Source organism: Lepisosteus oculatus, chromosome 12 (assembly GCF_040954835.1).
Source record: "Lepisosteus oculatus isolate fLepOcu1 chromosome 12, fLepOcu1.hap2, whole genome shotgun sequence".
NCBI lineage: Eukaryota > Metazoa > Chordata > Actinopteri > Semionotiformes > Lepisosteidae > Lepisosteus > Lepisosteus oculatus.
This window is the reverse complement of record NC_090707.1, coordinates 300,063-317,217: the sequence shown is the minus strand read 5'-3', so window position 1 is coordinate 317,217 and position 17,155 is coordinate 300,063. Positions and strand designations below refer to the sequence as shown.

Sequence of the window (17,155 nt, the reverse complement as noted above, 5' to 3'; positions counted from 1 at the left end):
CAGTGTAATGCAAACAGCACTACTTCTAGTTTTTAATTTAGCTCCTCCACACAGAGTGATGCATTAGTGGTTCAGTACTATAATTCTCTCCTGCCATGAATAATGGTCTGTGCTCAATATCCGCTAATTTGCAGGTTGTACTTTTAATAAATTGCCTTTTGGGGATAATAAAGCCTAATTCTCTAATACAATAAATAATATGGATTTAATCAAACTTGGACCTTTTGCATAAGAGAGAGAATTCGGCCACTGAGCTGACAATGTGTCACTCTGATTTGTGATTTTCCATTACAACAGTTGTGGTTAAAGCAAGTATGTCAAAATGGTTTCAAAAAAACTAGAGCAAGTGACCAAGGTAAAAAAGTCAGAATTGCAGAAAGTTTATGAATACAGTAGAATACTGTTGTCTAGCTTATTATTATTTTTAGCAACCTCTACCAGCTACAGTATATTTGTAAATTACATTTATATTAATAATTCTGTAATTTATATTGTTAATGATGTTATTAGATGTTAACAGAAGTTATTATAATTTGGTTATTTTTATTTTCAGCTACCAAAATTTCCCTTCAGTTACCTAATTCCATATTAACATTCCATATTAATACGAAATGAAGTAACCATTTCACTAACATTGCACCACAGACCAGATCAGAAGTTTGATCAGTGGGAAGTTTGAACTCATTAAGGACATTTGACCTTTTGGATCTTTAAGTAAAACGTTTTTTGTTTATTCACATATTTCTCGAGAGTTGGACTATTGTTACAAACACGTTTGATAATTAGTATGTGAGACTGACAAAACCAATGAGGGAGATGATCACACATGTGATAATCTATATATATTTTAACTTTGAAGTTAACTCTTCTCCTTATCCCTGAGTGAACAATCAACTTTGTGTGTCACAGCAGATCATTTATAATATATATTCCATTACTTTTTTTTTGTAATGCATGTTTTTGTTTTGATATAAATTAATAGTATATGTTATATTTAGAATCTATGTGTGAGACTATAAAAAAAACTGATTTAAGTCATCAAGTAATCTTACAGTTTGTAATGGTTACAGTAAATTAAAAACCTAACATCACTACACTTGTGAATTATTGAACAAAACATTGTATAACCTTTGTTATACAGTTTGGCTGGAAAATAACTGAAACTAACACAGAAATTCATAACAAAATTGTTTGTTGAGAGGGTCTCTGAATTTGGTACTGTACATACTTTTTTCTACTCAAGCTGAAGTATTTTATAAGGTTTCAACTGGTTTGAACTGGAATGAAAGAATGCTGGACACAAGGATTACTATGTAATTCTATACTGTGTTATATAGAAATGTGTGCTGCAAAACTAAGTAACCAATTGAATTAAAATAAGTTATTGTTAGCAAATAGGAAAGAGGATGCTACATGTGGTCATGGAATGCTGCCAATCTGATAAGCACAGGGAAGCATGACAGAAACAGAAAAATATTTAAGGACTGTTCTAATTTAATAACTTTGAGAAAAATACACTAAGCATCTCTGTGTGTATCGCTCCCATGCGCATAAATAAAAAACTTATATGTTCAATAATTTTCAACCACTTTTTGCAGACATTCCTAAGTAGGCATTAATTTTTTTTACAGTTATGGTCTCACAAATACAAAAATGTCTTTTTTGTGAGTGATATATTATTTTCATCATGATGTGGCATTTTTAAAATGTATTTTAAAGCTTAAATATGGTCTTAAAAACTATTTAACCAAAATAAAAAAGTAACAGTATAACATCCTCATTTCATCTTTCCTTATAATTCTAATATAATCTCACACCTGAAATATTGGAGCATCAGCTCTTTAGACCACTTTAATTCAGTAGCATTTTTAACAGCCTGTTAAATTTGATAATACTAATGGTACTGCAGGTCTCCTATCATCCATGTGTGCTCTCTCAATATATGTTAATAGAAAGTATAAAAAGGTTTGATTTTTATAGATTGATACAGTAGATACTTTATTAATCATGTGAGGGAAATTCCAGCGCAGCAGCAGCCTGGCACAGTCAACACAGCACAGTGTAACGAAATGATACAATAATACAACAATACAATACAGTAAGTACAGTCAGTGAGAAGTGTAGTGAAAAGTAAATAAATTGAGTATACAGAATTGCACACAGTACAGAAGATACAAAACCAACCAGAATGTACAGTACACAAGAAGATGTATTGCACATTATAAATATATTGCACAAATCCCCAGCACATTTTGCACATAAATCAGTTGTAAACAGGAAAAACAGCTATAAACAGAGAATTTATGTTTAGTCCAAAAACAGGTCAATATTGCCCCTGCCCAGACACACAGTGGATGAGTTGTAGAGTCTTATGGCAGAAGGCAAGAAATAAGGCTCCCCGTTGCACCGTGGTTGGATCAGCCTATTGCTGAATGTGCTCTTCATTCTCACAAGCATGTTGTAGAGGGGATGGGAGACGTTGTCCATGATGGTCATTAATTTGGACACCATTCTCCTCTCAGCCAATACCTCGAAGGAGTCCAGATCAAACCCAATGACAGAATTTGCTCTTTTGATGAGCTTGTTCAGCCTGCTAGCATCCCCTGCTCTAATCCCAGAGCCCCAGCACACCACCGCGTAGAAAATGGTGCTCACCACAACCGACTGATAGAACATACGCAGCATCTTACTACACACATTGAAGGAGCTGGGCCTCCTCAAGAAGTAAAGTTGGCTCTGGCCCTTGATGTAAATGGCCTCACTGTTCTTAGTCCATTCCAGCATATCATCGATGTATAGATGTATAGGTACTATGGAAGGCTCCGATATAAATAAAACAGAAAAAAGTAATTTGAATCAGTACAAATATCTAAAATTAAAAATAAACATTTGCTGTCATTTTAATCTCCCTTGCCCTGGAGTAATTAGAGTGACAATTAGTGCAGCAGCTATAATCAAAGAGCTTTTTATTTCTGGTTTGCCGTAGCCAACTCATAATTATTTTCTTTACCTTTAAAATTAATGAATGTCCAATGGCCTTAAAATTAAATCCTCATATTTAAATATTTTTTTCATTATAGTGGTGAAATCATTTTATAGAAAAAGTTAATTAGGCATCAGACCATTTCTAATGGCTATAGTGCATTTCTTAGACTTTCTTGTCTTTCTGGGGTACAGAAGCAAATGCAAATGGATAACAATATCAAAAGAAATACAGATGTTGCATTGTTTGAATTGATAAAAAAGTTTTTTGACATGCATGACATTTATGTAAAATGTGTATGTGATAAGACTGTTATAGAAACGTAATAATTCTAAGCTCAAATTTTTAGTAAATCAATGCTTTGCATAATTTCAATGTCTAAATGATTTTAGATTTACATTTCTGCATTAATGTCATTTTTAATTTTTAGGTGATGCAGCTATTTGTACCCCTGAGAAAATCAGTTGTGTAGATACAGCTCTGGGTAAGCCAATTTATTTCTTTTTTCAGTGTTTAAGATTGATGGAAAACTAATTTTGTTAAAAATGTTGTCAAAATGTTAGAAAAATAAGGTGGCAGCTAAAAATAAGAAACAAGAGGTGAAAATAAAAAGACATTCAATCTTAATCTACAATAAGTGACATATATCTGTAGTTTGGAAGCATCTAGTACACAAAAATGAAGATGCGTATGAGTATCATATTCTGGTTCAGTTATAGTGGATCTGCATGAACTAAAAAGGAACAAGTAAAGGCTAAATCCATTAAGAAAAGTAAAACAGAAGGAAAGTTGCAGCTGTAGAATATTCTTCAGAGAGACAGGAATAACAAAGATATAAATATAATACATGGACACGGAAAGACTGGTCAAACAGTCTGGTGGTGAGATGTGATAATATGAAATCTGAAAATGAATTGATAGGTTCTGTAAAGAAATTACGCTATCATTTAAAGGGCAAGTTTAAGGATGACCTCAGCTTCTGATATTTTTTTAAGTAGATGCAATGAAAAATGTCAGTGAAATTATGACCTGGGGAGGAGAAATTAGCTCTCTCTTTGTGGAGATTTTTGATGTTCCCTGAAATAGTCAGCCAGTCTTTTTCCTATCTCAACAATATAAATGGCAGAATATTTTTTGCTAAGAACACTGTGAAAAGGTTGCAATATACTGTAAATGTTTCTAGTCCATGATCACCAAAAGGTGGTCAGGGACTGAAGTTCTGATTTTTGGGAGTAGATCATTTCACTCCCAAGGAGAAGGAGTGGAGAAAGAAGAGAGAGAGAGAAGAGATAATTTTATTAGCCATATCAATTTTTTGCATTAGGAATTAGTCTTTTCACATACCCCAGCTTGCTCTCCATGAGACAGACAGGCACACAGGCAGGGAGAGAGAAGCTTGGGGTTAGAGCGCAGGGTCAGCCATCGTACAGTGCCCCTGGAGCAGTTGGGGTTAAGGGCCTTGCTCAGGAGCCCAACAGAGTAGGATTCCTCTTCCGGCTGTGGGATTTGAACCAGCCTCCTTCCAGCCACAGGCACAGATCCTTAGCCACAGAGCCACCGCTCTGCCAATTAGTGTGAGAAAATGTACAAAAAGTCTGGTAGAGAGGAAGAAAGGGCAAAATAGGGGATGCAGAAAGAGATAAGAGACTAAAGATTAGCAGGTAGCTAGGACAACAGTAGTGAGGAGCTAAAACTTCTTCAGGGGTGCTGTATACAGTAAATGGCTGACCCTGTGCTCTGACGCCAAGCTTCTCTCCCTCTCTGTGTGCCTCATTTAGAGCAAGTTGGGGTATGCAAAAAAAGTCCTAATACAAGAAATTGTATATGGCCAATAAATTGATCTCTCTAGCTCTCTAAGGTTTTTTTTAAATTTGGGCACATACTGTAATACAGACCTAGACAAGGGACCCAAATAATGAAGTAGCATGAGAAAAAAATATGGCAAGGCACAAAATTCTGGATGAGTTAAGCTTGGCAGATGGCTTTAGCAGGTAGCGTGGTGAAGAGAGAGATACAGTAGTCTGGGTGGAAGTGTTCCAGGGCCTGAACTGGAATTGATGCAGAGGGTGAAGGGGTACTTCCTACAAATGTTAGTCAAGAAGGAACACACAGAATGTACCAGAGAAGAAATATGCTGGGATTAGGAAAGAGATGGTCAAGCATGCCACTGAGGTTCTTTGAAGAGAAGGAGGAGGATAGTGCTGCAGTGGAGTCAAGAGGAAAAGCGATGGGATGGTCCACAGAGCAGAGGAAGAAAGGGAAAAGAGGTTCTTGTTAGAAGTCTAATCACTATATGTGTTTGATTTTAGCATTCTGGTCACTTACTCATGCCCTTTCTAACTTTCCCTAATGAACAGAAATGATATTAAGAATACGTTAAAAATATATACAGTATACCATAAATAACACTGTATTTAAATGTTGCGCCATAATGTCTCCATAATCCCCACATGAATGCTACACAAGACCTTATAATCACATATTATACTGTAAATGACATATAACCTATGCATAAAAGGTCAAGCCATAAGCAGCAACCTCCAAAAAATTACTAAAATGTATATTGGAAATCAATTTCCCATAGTGAATAATCAATGGATATTTTTATATAAATTTTATAGTATATTTGTTAATATATAATTATACATAATAAGCTATGTGGGGTTGTGAAACATTCTGATTGCTTGCATGAGAAAACCAATCATAATTACTTACAAGTTTACAATATGTAATAGTTTAGTACTGTATATAATAGTTGGGACTCTGTAATTCTGTAGTTTACTCAATACTTATGCTTTATATTTTAGCTGTTTTTCAGAAGAATTCTGATGATACATGTCTCTGTGAAACACCTTGTAACTTGACGCGGTATGGAAAGGAACTTTCGATGGTAAAAATCCCTAGCAAAGGATCTGCACGCTACTTATCAAAAAAATACAACAAAACAGAAGAATACATAAGGTATTGCAATAAAATAGTTTTACAATTATATAGTTTCTAATATACTATACCATGCATAAATAACTTTTCAATAGTATTTACCAGACACTAAAAAAGTGAGTCTTTATTGTACTTTTATATTCGATTTGAATATATTTAATTATAAGAGCAGTAACATGTTATAGATGATAAAATCTGATTAGGAGTCTCAGTAGCTTTAATGTTATGCATTATAGCGTTAGTCCATTCTTCTTGGCAGATCTGCTCAAACTTTCTCAAGTTGGTTGGAGAAAATCATTTAATTCTAAAAGTTTTAAATATTTCCAAAGTTTCTCAATGTGATTCAAGTCAATGCTCTGACAGGGTGACTCAAGGACATTTACTTTCTTATCTTTAAGCCTAGCGTAGATTTGTCCGTGTGTTTTGGGTCATTGTCTTGATGAAAAATGATTTCTGATTTTTCATCCTAGTTTTCTGTTAGGATGAAAACAAAAACAAAAAACAAAAGTTTCCTCTAAGATTTACGTATATTATTCCATCTATGTTCATCTACATGTACAGTACAGTATGTTCTTATTAGTCTTGAAAAGCATCCAAGTCCCTCTTGATAAGAAGCAGAACTATAACATAATTCTACCATCATCATTCCTGATAGTAGAGATGGTGTTGGCTGAATGATGTACAGTACCATGTTTAATTGGCATCAGATTGGCATCATAGCCATGTCAGGACCATATTCCCCAGAATCCTCTGGGGGTAACGAGCTTCTGCTTTCAGTCACTTGACGAGTTGCAGGAAGACAATTAGTCAGTTGACTGTTTAAAGAGCCGGAAGCAGTGGCAGAGTTCACTACAAGCTCCTTTTTTGGAGTGCCTGGTATATTGCTGAACATTTGTACCCATTTTATTCACTGAATACTTTCAAATTTGCAGTTGGCCTTACAATTGCATCCCTAAGTACTTTCCTCCCTGCACAGCTAAAGAGATGGATTGCCTGATAAAGGGGGTGCCTGGATATTATTTCTAAGTACTTAACTTCAACATGTGCAAAAAAAAAGATATTAAGGTCTTTGAATATTGATGCACAACTTTTTTCACTTTTCATATTGTTTATGTAGTGTTTGTTTTAGTTTTGCTTTAAATGTATGGTGTAGGTTGTAAATATACCTAATTCCAACTTCATGCCAATACTACAGGCTTTAAAGCAAAATGTGAAATGTGTTAGTATGTCAAAAGATATCAATACTGGATAAGAAAAGATAAATGGAGGAATCAAAAGATGAACTCTGTTTATTTGGAGCACTGCAGAAAGCTTATGAAGGCTAATGAGAACAGGTACTTTAAAGTTTTATCAACCAATAGTGAAATATAGTCAGATTTAATTGTGTATATGCAGGCAAATAAGTTGTTTAAAAATACACACAATGCCTCATAGTATTCAAGTTAAGCAGGGGACAGCAAGGTGCTGTTAAAATAATACCAGTTAACAGAAAAATGACACCACTGGAAAACTGGCTTGTGGTAGTTAACCATTCATACTGGTGTCCTTTGATCCTTGAGTATCAGCTCTTCCTTTCCTTGAGAAACAGACTTCAGTAAGAATTGGATCTGCTAGTATGGCACATTATTTTTTCCCTACAAATGACGTGCTTGCAATTGTAATTCTGTTTTTTACAAAAAACTACAAGGTCAAATATTTGTTGGATGTACTTAGCTACACAGCAAAACATACAAATATATAGTCCATTGAAATTGTTTTCACTTTCTACCAATAATGCTACTTTGAAAGATTGTACATAAACTTGGTAATGTTGGACACTGTTAGAGGTGAACAAGGTTGAGTTAAAAAAAATACAAACCATCTGGGATAGAGTGATAGCAGCTGGAATACAATACATCGTTGTATGGAAATAACAATCATCAATGTATTGCTCTATTTAAAATGCAATGAAACTCCTATTTAAAATGTTATCCCCCCCAAATATCAAAGGTATATTGGATATAGTCTTGCAAGTGGCTTGACAGTGGGTTTTGAAAAACATTAGGATAATAATTTATAAAACATATAAAAGTTCAAGAGTCTATTCCCCAAGTATGGGATTTTATTTGTTATTGTAGAAAACTGTAATCTATGACCTTTGATTCAAAGATTGGAGTTTGTTCAGTATGATTTGGGTTTTGCTGAACACAGAGCTTGGTATGTAGTTATAGGCATATTCAATGTGTGATTTTTCATGAAGCCAGGTTAGGAAAAGTGTGTATGATTGTGTAGATCGTTGATTCCTTACAAAACATCTTGAAGAGTAGATTTCCATCTTTCATCCTATTAACACTGCCCTCGGTAAGTTTTTATTGTGTACTGATATCCACAAATTAACAATTCAAGAGACTCATTGTTGTTCTGCAATATTGGATAGTTACTGTAATATATTTCGCAAACAGGACTGGCATAATATGGTCATCAGGGTCTTTCAGTTGTTCCAGGTGAAATCAAACTGATAAATTACACAACAGTTTCTCCCATAGATTGTGATGCTCATCTTTGCAAGGAATTTGAGAATTGTACACCTTCCAGATAATTCCTTAAATTCTGTTTTATTTCTACTTTAACCTGGTGGACTAAACTTCCATTTATATCACTGCAGTAGTGGAAGAACATAAGTCATTAATTTCTTCTTGGCACTACTGAGATCAAGTGCTGCTTCATCAGTCTTGTAATATCTACACTAGGTTAGACAAAACATCTTAATTTAAGATAGAGATAGATAAGACTTTATTAGATAGTAAAATGTATAATAGACCCATTCCACCTTATCCAACATCTTGTGCAAGTGTGAGTGGTGCCCTTTCTGCATTCCATATTTTCTTTAACAATTTGCTGCCATTTTCCATTATTTGAAGCTTGGGAAATAACCAAGCTCCTTGCTGCTGTTAGTAATGTTTGAAGTACCTGTTATATTCTCTGTTTGTGTTCTTATAGGTGGTCATTAATCACACAGCTTTTTAATTATGAACGAACACAGTGCTCTATAACTCTTACTACACTAACTCTATCACTGCCTAACTAACTGCTCCTCAATCTACTACTACTATACAGTTTATATATACACTATTTACATATTCATGTACTGCATCATTTGTGCAGTACAGCAATCTGTAAGGATCACACTCTGCTAATATCCTTACAGTACCTTTTCTTCCCCCAGGTTATTCTGAATGCTGAAGTCTTGTATGTTTGTTGTGTTGTCATGCACAGAAGTAACTACTTTTGATGTCACATCAAACTGTCTGACATCTTCAGCTAACATCATGAGTATCATCTAATTTTGTCACAAGCATCTTTCATTCTAGTGTGCAATCTAATGATTGGTTAAAATAAGAAAAATGTACCATGCTTGTCCACATATCAGTTGTGATGGATAGGGAGTTGCAACCAATTAAATCCTCATGGTATTTGGATAATACTCCAGTGCAATTAAATGGAAATGTCTTTTAAAAGGTAATTTCATAGCCCAGAGCAAGGTTATCAATCAGTTCTTTAAATTCAGGTTTACCTATACTATACTTTACCTTGGAGCACCATCATCAAGGTTCAACAATGCATCAACATTGGCTTCAAAAGAACAAGTAAAGTTAATTCCATGCTGAAAAACTGTAAGGAGTATCCAATATTGAGTCTATTCTAAGGCAATGTAAGACATGTCAAGGATACAGGTACAGTACCATCTGCTGAGGGAACTAGAGACGATACAGAAGGCATAGTAAGCCCGTAGAACTGTGGAGAAAGGTGAGAGACTTCTTTTAGATGTAACACAATCAGTTTTTTAGTACCATACTAATTACCCAAACATTAGTCTTCACAAGACATTCTATATTAAAACTTAATAACAGGCCACTTCTTAGCAGTGAAAACATTGGACAAGATCATGGATTTCAATACACTACGTCCTGCTTTCATTATCCCAAATCCAATGGCCAGCTGGAGAAAGGAGTTAAGTCAGAATTCTATTAGAAAAAGGCATTGGAGATTTTGTATCTTACACTTCTCAGCTACTGAGCTTCATGTTTTGAACGTAGAGATTCTCCCGTAAATGTCCTGATGAACCACAAACTGCATACCACGCTACCTGCAATATGAAACCTGTTTTAATTGACTAGTACAGGAGTAACTGAGAACACTGCATGTTAAAGACGCATACTGTAAGTGGAAACAGCTATACAATTAATTGAAAAGTGGTCCAGTGAGATGTCCATAGTAAAGAAAGAATTTCAGAGGCTGAAGTTACATACCTCATATTACATAACATGTAATTTTACAAAATGTTGTTGCATTTCAATAAAAGTATTATCATTTATATTTTTTTAACAGGGACAATTTTCTTGTTTTGGACATTTTCTTTGAAGCCCTTAACTATGAAACTATAGAGCAGAAGAAAGCTTATGATGTGGCAGGATTGTTAGGTAAGTCAATAGCAAATGTGTGTGTGTAAACAGGTTATTTTCATTCTTAATCTCAGTTTTCTAAAATATTTGTCATCTTTTGCTCATTAGGTGACATTGGAGGTCAGATGGGATTGTTTATTGGTGCAAGCATTCTTACAATATTAGAAATACTTGATTACATTTATGAGGTAAGTACACACATGCATCCTAGCTTTCATCAGCTTTCACTTTCAACAAAACTAGATTCATGGTTCTGTTCAGGAGAATGAGTTGGTTGATTGGGGAGTGAGTGAGAACACTTAATTTACTTTCTTATCTGTTATTACTGAACAATAATATAGATGTATTGTTATAAAGTTTAAAATATTAAAAAAAGATGTAAAAAATAAAGAATATTCTCTGAAAAGTCCCACAATCACATATTCACAATTCACAGAGATTTCAAGGCACCTTACATTATGAACATAAAGATTTTACTGTATTAATCTTCTGCGATATTGACAGCACTCTATGGATCGTCATCTATCTTTCTCCACTTAGGATCCTTTACAAAAAAATGTGACAGATAAAGTAAAACAAAAATACAACAATGGAAACACAGAGAACATAGAATAAATTTACAATGAAATGCTTCAAACTCATGTTAACATAATTGTTGTCAATTACAGTTTCTTTTATTTAATTGTTTTATTTTAGAGAACAAAACAAAACCATTTTACATATAAACCACCATTATTCAGCCTTACATCACAGGCAAAAATTGTCTATTCCTGTTTGTTCCCCTAATATTTTACAATTATATAACTTTTAAACAAAACTATATACATTCAAAAGAAAGAAGATGTATACAGTACATTTATGAATATGAAAAGGGAGGAGACCAATTATTTTGTATCTCAACAAAATCCGACCTTAAAGGTTTAATGTACTGAACCCATCTAGACCAATATTTGACAATTTCTTTCATTTGTTATTTTAGTGAAAATGTTATTTTTTCCATTGTATATATTTCCTTTATTAATTCAATCCAATCATTCATTGTTGGTAAATCTGGGAGAAGCCACTTTCTTGTTATAGCTTTCTTCCCTGCTGATATAAGGATTCCAAACAAATATTCGTCAGTTCCTCTCCACTCAAAATCCAGTTTACCAAAATATAAAGCCTCAAATGGAAAGGGTATATTCCTTTCAAATATAGTTTCCAGGGCCTCATGTAACTCCTTCCAGAAAAGCCTTATTTTAGGACAGTTCCAGAATATATGCCAATGATTACCTTGGTTTCCACACTGTCTCCAACATTTAGAGTTTCCTCAGTATGGTGCGCCTTCTGACTGTGAGTAATGAAAAATTGAACACTGTTTTTCCAGCAAAACTCTTTAATTCGTCACAGCCAGCCCTCCCGCAGAGAGGGGGGTTGTACTCGTTAATGTCTTAGCACAAAGCAGAAACTTCTTGTATTTTCAGATGACATACAAGTGGAAAGATTACAGATTTTAATCGTCTTTTTTCTGAACCAGGGAAAATCTGATCATGTTTCTCTATAACAATAATAAAAAACTTTATTTTACATATCACCTTTAAAAGTGGCATCTCAAAACAATACAGTAGATGTAAACCACAGATTACAAAGTAAATACCCAGACAAAAGCAAACGCGTTTTTAATAAGATGCTTTTATTCGTTCATAATCCGACGATCTCAGGAAGACTAATGGGGGTCTGGCTTTTTTTCTGGAAAACCATAACTTTGGTCTTGTCCAGATTGACTGTCAGCGCCCAGGTCTGACAGTGCTGCTCCAGCCTCTGTTCTGTGGGCGACAGCAGGACCAGTTCGTCTGCAAAGAGGAGGAACTAGATTTCTGTAATTAATGCAGATCAGTAAATCAAGGGACAAAACAGTTATTTGACAAAACAATGGGCTTTGACGTGCTAATGCGTTGGTTTAACAGTCCGGGTGTGGCAATGTTTTTTATTATTGTTATAGAGAAACATGATCAGATTTTCCCCGGTTCAGAAAAAAAGATCTGAAGTACTGTACTGTGTACTAGTTTGTCACTCTTCTCATCCCCTCTTTGCTAAATGGCTTTTGAATAGAGTCACATGAAGACAGAGGTGAAACAGCCCTACACAGCCCTGTCGCAGTACACGAATATAATTATATCTTATTAATTTCTTGAGATACGCGATTCTTTTAATACAGTCTTTGCTGTGCTCTAGAGGATCCTTGTGATATTTCAAGCTCTGGTTGAATGATAAGTGTCGCAGTTTAAATCATTTTCGTAGTTAGAAATTATGGAACGCTCTGTTAAAAGCAAGGGAGTTTTTATGTCCGTTGCAGTTTTTTTGCAACATGAATATAATTATATCGTTATTAATTTCTTTAGATATGCGAATCCATATTATATTCCCTTTTAATCAAATTCTAAAAGTATGCATGTTGACCGGTATCACGTTAGTTAAAGACTTAGATGCTTAAAATGTTTAGGGAGAAATGGAATACTGGTGTGTATGTTTTCTTTAAAGTACCGAGACCAGCCATATACTGTATGTTTAAGTTCCAAAATTAATATCATTTAAGGCCTTCACATGCGTTGCAGTATGCTCCTATTCTTTTTACGCTCAGGTACTAAGATTTCTCTTCAGTGGTAAAATTCCATATAAATATTCAATACTACAACGGGCACAGTAAAAACGTTTACTGTAAATCTTTCTATGACAGACCAACGGACCACGAGTGCCCCTGTTGGTCAAACAATCACGTACCGCGGTACCGTGCGTCATCGTGCGTCACAATGCGCGACGCCGTAGCCAATTACCTCCGGTACGTGTGTGTACCGCGCACTTTGAATGGCTGCATCTGTATAAGGGGACCATAATTAATTGTTGCTAATACAGAAATAACTTTTGCCAATTACAGTTTTATATCTGAGAAGAAGGAATAATATTTCTGGAAGGGAATCAAATCCTAATATTTTTTTTTAATCATAACATTAATTTTGGCCATAGGATTCTAAAAACTCTGAATCTAATTTTACACTGTACACAATCAATATAGAGACGGGGTAATGCAATCCTGCTTAAAAGTATATATTCTGTGGATGTACTCAACGAATGTGTCACAACTGTAGTCCCTCCCCCTTAAGGGGGCTCTGGCCCTTTCACTTCAGACATGATTTTGTGCACCTGTCCCCTGTTCCCAGTCCTCCTTAAAAGCCAGGCGCTGACGTTAATCTGGGTTCTGCATCTGATCTCCGTATCATGCGAGTCCGGGACCTGGAAGCGCCTGGTCCTGTTAAGGTTTTATTCTCTGTCCCCCCCTCCCCGCCAGCTGCGACCCGGTTCCAGTTTTTATCTAGTTTGTTTTGGATGGATGTTTTGGACTTTTGCTTTCGTTTGGATTCCCCCTTGGATTTTCTCCCAGATTGTTTGCCTCGGCCACACCTTTCCCAAACACCAGCGCACCAAAGGACATGCCCCCTGTTTTGATCCCTGTTTCCTGCATGGCTTTTTCCCCTGGTTTTTTCACTCAACCCCGGATTGTGTCGTCTGCATAGGGTCTGTAAAGAACTGTTCGTTACAGAATGGTCAAATCATTCATTTTAAAATATGATAATTACAACTAAGTATAAAAGTACCTATGCAGATTTGTTTTAAGCAATTAAGGCTTCACTGTATATAAGAATGTAATCTCTTTACAAATTAGCATTTTATTTAATAGTAAACCAATAGTGTATTCTCTTCCATTTCAATTCTTACGGAGTTAAACAAAATTGATCTTTTTATTACAATGTAAAATGTCACCCTCTCATATAATTCAAAATAATACACTTTATATAATCCATTACGGCAGTTAAGAAAGTTAAGAAATCTTAACTTTAATATAATGGTTTTTATAGCACTGTATATTTTAATTTTATATCTCAAAATTATGTTTCATTAGGTTGTGTTATTCTTAATGAAATAATTTTAAAATATTTATTTAAGAATGAAAGAAATGTATATAAATGCTATACAGATATTTCATTATATCTTAACTTGGTGATTGATATTACAGTATATAGTATTTTGCCTGATGAAGATGAAACTGTTAAATCAGTGTTAACCATTCAACACTCAAGAATGAAATTTATACTGGTAATAATTCAAGTAAGTAGCTGCATGAGCGTTTGTAGTCTGCAAAGGAAGAGGTGAAGTTTTATTCCATGATGAAAGGTAAAGCAAAGAGACACAATGTTTCAGCTGTGGAGCCTTCTTCAGTAGTAAGGGACAGAGAAGAACTGGCAGATAAATAAAGGGAGAACAAAAGACGGAGCAATAGGCCATGAAGCAGGTGACAATGAGTGTCCAAGCTCAAGGAGTACAGGAGAAGAGGTGTCAAAATAGAGAGGATTTAGAAGGAGATGAGTCTGTCATTTAGAGATGGGGAAGGTGTGATATAAGTTTCAGGATAATTTTGGTTTTGGATGTCTTTCTGCAATAGAATTTTCAAAACCCCCCTGTGTGAATGCAGATGGACAGATCAGCAAGAGCTTGGCCATTAGAGGTAAAATGGGAAACCATCAGAGATACAAAAGATGCAGTAAATGAGGTTACTGGAAATACATGATGTCATCTGTGTGATCTGGAACGTCCAGAGGGGCCTTGAATGTGTGTTGTATTGTATATACAGTAGATTTGCAGATAAAACAACAGATTCTGTTGCAGTTGAAAGTACCTGTGGTGGATAGTTGCTGTGGGCAGTCAAAGGAGCTGTAAACAGGAAGGTTGCCCATATTAAGTGGTCGGTGATATGAGATGATGGGGCAGTCAGGAAAGAGGGTACTAGTGGAGAGGTCATCCTGTAAAATGGGGAAGTTGTTATTAATGGCCCTGGGAATAGAAAAGGTGTTTGGTTGTTAGGGCAGCACCAATGTAATGCAGTTGTGAGTCTGGGAGTTACTATTGGGTTAGTAATAGAGGTATTTTTGGCTCAAAGAGCCATGTCAATAACATGTGTAGGATATCCTCTGTTAATGACAAAAAAGAGTGCATTTTGAGGGTTTAGTTATGAAGGCCTACTGTATGTCATCACTGAATAGTCTTTGGAACCTGAGGAAATGTGAAAAGGGGAGTTTTAGTATATATGGAATGGAAGGAGCTGTCATTCTGTCATTCATTCACACAGAATACACTGTAGCTATGTAAATTAGTGGGTTTATAAGTTGAAATATGTGTATGGTTAATGGAGAATGTTTTGTCCAGAAACAGAAGAGTAGTGGAATATAATTCTATACTTGAGGGATGGATGAAAGTTGGTAAAATGATGCAGGAAATGCTCTAGTTGGTCATTAGAGCAGGTGGAGGCACCAGCACAGTCATCGGTGTATCATCTGTAGAGGTCAGGGACAATGTTGATATAGAAAGCATTCAGTACCCCCCCCTTCATGGGTGGCTCCTGACGCCCATATAAATAAGTGAGCTGCACAGCACTGGGGCGAGGAAAAACCTAATTTAACTGAAAGGAAACCTCCAGGAGTCCATGGCTGAGAGCTGTCCCCTCCTCCAGGGTATAAACCTTTATGGGGTAGAGGAAGGGGGGGTCAGCTCCGGAGACTTAAAACAAAAAAAAGACAAGTACACAAGCACAAAAACGACCACAGATTTAAGCCTGGGAGAACAGGGTAACAAACCACAAGAAACAGATAGGAACCCAAAGTTCCACAACACAGGGGTCAGGGGGAGCAGAGAGAAGGGGAAGTGAAGAAATCAAAACACAAAGCAAAAAACAAAAGTAAAAACCAAAACCTGGAGAAAAATAGCGCAGACTGGGCAACAGGAATGTTCACATTCTATCACTGATATCGGAGTGGACAACCCGAGGAAAGCCAGACCGTAGTCCGCTCACAGGCACAGATGTCCGGAGTGATATCCAGCAATAATAATAATAATAATAATAATAATAATAATAATAATAATAATAATAATAAAAAACTTTATTTTATAGAGCGCCTTTAAAGGTGGCTTCTCAAAGCACTTTACAGGATGACAATAACAATAAATAAGAAGACTACAACAATAAATAAGAAGATTTCACAAGATAAGACACAATTACAATTACAACAACAACAATAGAGGAGACAGTGGAAGGTGGTCCTAAGAAGAGCAGAGGGGTGAAGAATGGAACCAGTTAAGTAAAGGCTTTTCTGAAGAAGGTTTTGAATCTGGATTTGAAGGAGTTTAGAGAAGGTGACTCTCAGATATCCTTGGGCAAAGAGTTCCAGAGCTTGGGGGCATAGCAAGAGAAGGCCCTGTCGCCCATACAATGTAGACGGGCTTGGGGGACAGTAAGGAGGGCAGAATTTGAAGAGCGGAGGTTGCGAGGTGGGGAATAGGGTGATAAAAGTTCAGACAGGTATTGAGGTGCCAAGCCATGTAAAGCCATGTAAAATAAGAATGGAGGAATGGCAAATAAGGCTCACCAAACTAATGCTGATATCGGCAGAAGACAACCTGAGGAAATCCAGGCAGCAGCCCGCTCACAGACACTGATGTCAGGAAGGTGATATCCAGCAATTAGAATGGGAGAGGAAAAAAGGCTCACCACCCTATTGCTGATATCGGAGTGGACAACTCGAGGAAAGCCAGCCACGAGACACGCTCACAGACATGGATAACCAGAGTGATATCCATCAATGAGGACAGGAGGGCCAGCTCAACATTCAATCACGGATGCTGGCAGGACAACCAGAGGAAAGCCAGGCAGCAGCCTGTTCACAGGCACAGGAGTAAAAAAAAAAGGCATCCCGCGATATGA

At 36.0% G+C, this 17,155-nt stretch overlaps 1 protein-coding gene across 1 annotated transcript in view; it reads left to right on the top strand.

Annotated features, from left to right (window-relative positions):
• Positions 1-17,155, top strand: part of asic4a (acid-sensing (proton-gated) ion channel family member 4a) — a 114,473-nt gene that overhangs the window by 86,131 nt on the left and 11,187 nt on the right. Inside the window, exons 5-8 of the mRNA XM_006636219.3 lie at positions 3,414-3,467; positions 5,791-5,944; positions 10,292-10,383; positions 10,474-10,553. Coding sequence (XP_006636282.1) covers positions 3,414-3,467; positions 5,791-5,944; positions 10,292-10,383; positions 10,474-10,553 — 380 coding nt within the window. The remainder of the gene's footprint in view (positions 1-3,413; positions 3,468-5,790; positions 5,945-10,291; positions 10,384-10,473; positions 10,554-17,155) is intronic.